This window comes from Acanthisitta chloris, unplaced genomic scaffold (assembly GCF_000695815.1).
Source record: "Acanthisitta chloris isolate BGI_N310 unplaced genomic scaffold, ASM69581v1 scaffold6672, whole genome shotgun sequence".
NCBI classification, from domain to species: Eukaryota; Metazoa; Chordata; class Aves; order Passeriformes; family Acanthisittidae; genus Acanthisitta; species Acanthisitta chloris.
The window spans coordinates 20,659-26,540 of record NW_008660936.1 but is presented as its reverse complement, the minus strand read 5'-3'; the positions used below and the strand labels follow the sequence as shown (position 1 = coordinate 26,540).

Genomic DNA, 5,882 nt, shown 5'->3' with positions numbered 1-5,882 from the left:
CAAAGCACCTTGAGATTCAATAATAAACAGTCAACAAGAATCACTGCTGCTCCACCAAAAGAAAAAAAAAAAACGGCTTAGCAGCGTTCTGCAGTGGGTGAGATGATTAAAGATTAACCCCCTGCCTGCTGCCTCCACCCCTCTGGGGAGTACAGGCCTTGAGGCTCAGCAAATCCTTTCAGAGAAATATCTGAAATAAAAGACAACAGATAGGGGACGCAGTGAAGGCAGAGGGAGGCAGGAGGGCCAATAGCCTCAGACAAGGGAATCGGTACAATCTGGCCGTGTTTGTGGATGATAATGCGCCTTTCCAAAGCCCTAATAGACATGGAGATGGCAGATTATAGTGCAGCTCTAGACCCGGCATACACCACTCTGGAGTTTGAGAACATGCAAGTGCTGGCTATGGGCAATGGTAAGTCCCCTCTGTCTTCTCCCCTTTGCTGTGGTGGGATGAGCTGGGCACTGCAGGAGGATAAGTCCTTGGGGTGGCTGCCAAAATGCTCCCATGGAGGGCTCGGGCATGGCAGGGGTGTCAGACAGGAGGCTCCCAGCAGCTCACTGTGGGGTTTCTGCTTATCCCAGGGAAAAATAGAGGTAGCAGAGCAAGGCTGTGTCTGGTGCGGGTGAGATGGTGCCCTGCAGCCCAGACACCTTGGGGATGGGCACACGCCAGGAGTTGGGTGAAATGAAAGGTTCCCACCATTCATTCACAGGGGGTCTCACTTCCCCCAGAACCCAGCCAAGAGGAAAGACTGGCCAAAAGTTTCTGAGTGAAATACTGCTGGCAGTTCACTGGACAGATGACGGAGCCTGTGGCTCCAGAGCAGAAAGTCAGTCCCACTCCAGCAGCAGCTGGAGCTAGGTTTTCCTAAAGAAAGGCATTTGGTGCCTAGCAAGGGTAAAAATCACTATGAGAAGTGATTTAGGTGCTGCCCCCGCAGCTGCTCTGGGGCCATGGCCCTTCCCTGGTACAGCACTGGGGTGTGGAGTGGCATCCCCTTCCCTGGGAGTGCTACGGGGCCAGGAGGCTCAGCCACTAGTAAGAGGGACAAGGGGACCTTGAGAGGATAGACCAATGTCCCCATCCCCTCAGGAGGGTAGGATCACACTTAACCCACCAGGATTCACAGCACTGGTCCACCCATTTGGGCACCAAGGAGTCCTGGTGATTAAATGCTGAGATAACAGGAGATTTCTCTCCAAGTCCCGCTAAAGTCTCCCTAAATATGAGGTTAATGACTAAATGAAGCACACCACAGAAAGGCACCCTCCAAGCCCTTTCTTCCTGTGTGTTGTGTCACCAAGGCTGCTAGGCACCCATGTCCTAGAAGGGCTGTGCCAGTGGCGTGGACTCTTCCATCACAGCCTGTGTGGCTCTTCCCCGGGTTATGGCTCTGCTCCGTCACAGATGTAGCACCGTGGTGCTGAAGTGGCTCTGATGTGCAATAACCCCTTGTCACTCCAGGCTTCAGCCCCTTCCCTGCTCCTGGGGGCTAGTCCTACCTACCCAGGGGCCTCGAGGCCAAAAGCTACCCCCTTTGTCTCTGCCAATGTCCATCTGGACACTTCAGGACAAACCCAGGTCTTGCTCCCTCTTCCATCCAATAAGCAGAAGCTCCTGCACAGGGGGCTGTGATTTGGCCCTCTCAGACCGAGGGCTCCATGGGCAGAGGGACATGATAATTTGATATGACAAGATCAGGTGTGATGTGCCATACACCCTAGGTGTGGATGAGTCAGCTGGGTCAGGCAGCACCAAGCCCTCTCTTCCTCTGCCCAGCTCCAGACCAGGGGCAGGTCTCACTTCCAGGGCAGCTTTGGCTCTCTGCTTGCAGAACCTCTGCTGGCAAAACCTCTGCCTCCTTTTCTGACCGAGGACCACTGCAGAGCTTGGCCCCTGCCCTACACAGCTCTGCAGCTCCAGCCCCAAGGTGTTCAGCAGAGACCACATTTGCCATCATCACAGGCCAAACGCATCCTGTGTTCATACAGACTCAGGGGCCCCTCAAGCAGCTCCTGTCCTAACACAGTTCTCAGCTGCAAAGGTCTCAAAGTCAGATTTTTGCTTTCCCCCATTTACCTTAACTCCAAACCAATCGCATTAAAACCACTTCACTGCAGCAGGGAGAGCCCAAGTTTCTGGCACAACAAAATAAACTTAATTGGAAAATTATCCATTAGGCAATAATTTTATTGTTGTTGGCTATTAGACCAAGATGTTGCAATTTCTGTGATAATGGTGCCAGTTTTTCCTGTTCTACGTTCATCTGATTACAGCATGATAGACTGCAAAAAAAAAGGGATTTATCTGGGCTGTCACAGATACACAAATAATGTGATTACAGGCAGATCAGCTCTTCCTCTCTCATCTAAGTCCTATGTTTAGCTGAAACTGGAAATTTAACTTTACTTATGGAATGATCATCCAGCTGAGCCCTCAGGATATGTATGGAGGAAGGATGATTTCGGAGGCAGCTGCTCATAGGGAGAAGAAACAGCCAGAATGGCCTTGGGAGTTGCTCAGGGCTCTGGGAGTGGACAGAGTTGCTTTGCAGCAGTATTGCTGCACACAGCTGTGTGACAGGGTGTGCCAGGCAAGGACATGGAGAGGCAGCAAACTGACTCATGAAGAGATATGGGAGGGATACAAGGAACTAGAAAGTCAGACAGCAGGCAGGAAAATGAAAGGTACTGCCAGAGCCAGGGAAGGGGCTGGCTTGAGAACCCCTGAGCTGGGTCCATGCCAGTTACTCTTGCTGAAGGATGCCACAAGCTCCTGCTGCAATACCCCTTTTTCTGCAAAATAAAAGCTAAAATTGCAGCTCTGCCCCAGCCAGCCTTGCCTTGGCCTTCCCCAGCACCCCCACTCCAGTTACCACAAGGAACCCTGCTGGGATCAGCCTTTTTGTAGCACTCAGCCCCCTTTCTGCTGGGTGCCAAGAGGGAGCAGCTGTGGCCCTCCCAGGGTGAGCCGTAACTGCATCCCTGCCAAACCCAGAGGCCAGAGACTAATAGACTCCAGCATTAAATCCTAGCTGGTTTCTGTGTCTTTGTAGATCCTGGGTATTATTTGCAACTGGCATTTCCACTGGGGCAGGGGAATGTGCCTATGCTGATAGAGAAAACCTACATGGGAGGGGACAATTAGATCAACTGAATTAAGGGCTGATCCCTTCAGCCTTGAGGTTTGTTTGGCTTGCTGGAGGGGTTTAGTGTGGGCCTTGTGTGGTTTTTAGCCTTTCAGATGTCCTTTCCTCCAGAGGCTATTGCAATTCCCCATTCTCCCAAAAAAGCCCTGCAAGTGCCAATCCCCTTGGCCCATAAGGACTGCAGGACATATCATTCTCCACTGTGGTCCTACCAGGTGGAAGATATCCAGTTAGTGTCACCCTTTCTTTCTGGGTTAGCTTGATCAGCCCTTCCTTGCATGGGTAGCGTTTGCCCACATGAGTTTTCCAGCTGAAGACATTTGAGTTTGTTATATACTTTTAGTCTTTCCCTCACAAAGAAGTGCTGTGCAGGCTGGAGCTCCAGCGCTTGGCAGCAAGGCTGTCAGGCAAAGGGAGCTGGTCACCTCATTTCTGTAACAGCATCTGCTCAGGGCTGTCTTGGGCTCTTTCATTGCTATAACACAAACACCTCCCTAATAAATCAGCTGCTCACCCTGAGCTGTAATACCTCAGCTTTAACTCCGCATCAGCTTTTTTTTCTGGCCACACTGCTGCAGCCCAAAGCATCTGCAAATCCCTAAGGAATTTTGGCTCTGTTCTGTGACTCCTGCAATTGGGCTTCCACTTTATGTGAAGGCGTTGCTGGAGTCAGGCCTTTGGGAAGAGCTGTCTCACCCAGCCACACAGGAAGTTTCAGTGCACTCAAAATGCAATGACTTCAGCACTCAGAGCACCCACTACTCCTTACACACCTCTCTGTCTCGCCCCTGCCACACAGCCTGGCTGCAGTTCCCTGATATTCCTCCAAAGATCAAGTTGATCAGTGGAAACTGAGTTTGGCTGGCTGTCTCACTGGCTTCTTCTTCCTGTGTCCTTCCCCAAGCAGACACATCTCCATCAGAAGCAGCCAACATCAACACTTCCAACAGCATCGGGGTGAGCGCGCTGTGTGCCATTTGTGGGGACCGAGCCACAGGGAAGCATTATGGAGCTTCCAGCTGCGATGGCTGCAAAGGCTTCTTCAGGAGGAGTGTCCGGAAGAACCACATGTATTCCTGCAGGTAAGGACAGAGGGGACAGACTTGCATGGTTGAGACAAAACAGTCCCTAGGAGCTGAACGACAAAGCCCTCAAAGTGCAGCAGCATGGTCCTTCATCTTCTTTATCCTCCCTGCATCCTCCACCACCTTTCCTGACCTCACCCTCCAGCTGGGAAGGGTCAGTGACTGCTATCCCTTTGGGATTGCCCTCCACTGATCACTGGGTAAGACCCTGGAAGGTCTTGCCCCATACTTCACAGGCCAAATTCTCTTTGCAAATGAATATGGCCAAGTGTGGATGTGGCCAGTAAGCAGGAAGATGCTGTGGGAAAAGACCTATTCCAGGGCCTGAGCACCTCTCAGTGCTCTGAGTGCAGTGCAAACCTTGCTCACTCCCTGGGAACACCCCTTCTCTGTCACAAAATGGAAGTGTGCCTGCCATCCACCTAAAGTGCTGTCACTGCTTGTTACATGGTACAGGAACATCTAAGGAGCAACCGATGGGCAGCGTAGCATTCATGTCTGTGACTGTGAGACATTCGTGTTGCTCCTGCAACTTCTGCACTGCACTCTGTGCCCTTGGGGGTAGCCAACACCTCTCCTGTGCCACCAGCAGCTGTGACCTGCCTGCTCCCTGCTCTGAGCAACCCACACATAGATAGGAAACTGAGGAATCCTCAGCTCAGAGTGTGTAAATCCCTTGGGCTTTTTGAGTGAATTACTCCTGGTGGCCTGAGAGCCAGTTGGAGAGCATGAAGAGCAACGTGACTCTAAAATCTTAGTTTGAGGCTTTAAAAAGCACAGTAGAAACAAACCTTTTCAAAAGCTACAGAACACAGCATGGCTGGGAGTCCTTCCCCAGCTCTGTACTCCTTTGCCTTTCCTCTGCAATCTGGATCAATCTGCAGTAAACTAGAGCAAGTGAAATTCATGCTGGAAATGGCCACCAGGCTCGTGCTGCATGCAGGAGTCACACACGTGGGAGATCAGTGTTTGCCTCTCCATGTGCAATGGATTGGTGACAAGTTTGGAGGGAAGGAGCTGTTGTTTCCCAAGTCTTCCCTGAAGCACAAGTGGCTGCAGAGCAGTTTGGACACTAGTGATGCTGTCCAGAGGTCAGAACCAAGCTGTCTGGATCCAATACACAGACCTGGAGAGATGCAGGGACTTAAACTGACTTCTTAACTTTACTAGCTCAAGAACAACCTTGACCCTTTTTTTCCAGAATAAATGCATTCTTCCTCCATTCTAACTGGGATCTAACCTAAAACAGAGGTTGCCAACTTGGCTCTGAACCTCCTACCTCACACTTTTAGCTTCCCTGAGGCTTTTTAGTCCACTATGAGCATCCTGTGCCTAGTGGTTAGTGAGTGAGACCAGCAGCCTGAGCTCCCGCATGAGACTGTCAGCTCTCTGTCCTTACTGAACATCCAGAGGTAGAGTGGAGGGCTGAGGTGCAGTCCTTCACTTCAGTGCAAAAAAGAAACTGCAGGTTAAAGCAAGCATGGAAAAATCACAGACTGGGGCTCCTTTCTCAGGGTGGAGCCTCTGGGAACCTGCTCTGAGCATGAACTTGAGGCTCAGTCTTTTTCTGCCTTCAGCCTCTCCTCACACCTCTCTTTCTTCTCAGGTTTAATAGGCAGTGTGTGGTAGACAAAGACAAAAGAAA

General features: G+C 51.1%; 1 protein-coding gene across 1 annotated transcript in view; it reads left to right on the top strand.

The window, feature by feature from the left end:
* The first annotated feature begins 294 nt into the window (after window positions 1-294).
* The window catches only part of HNF4A (hepatocyte nuclear factor 4, alpha), a 16,793-nt gene continuing 11,205 nt past the window's right edge, over window positions 295-5,882 (top strand). Inside the window, exons 1-3 of the mRNA XM_009070015.1 lie at window positions 295-415; window positions 4,060-4,234; window positions 5,844-5,881. Coding sequence (XP_009068263.1) covers window positions 295-415; window positions 4,060-4,234; window positions 5,844-5,881 — 334 coding nt within the window. The remainder of the gene's footprint in view (window positions 416-4,059; window positions 4,235-5,843; window position 5,882) is intronic.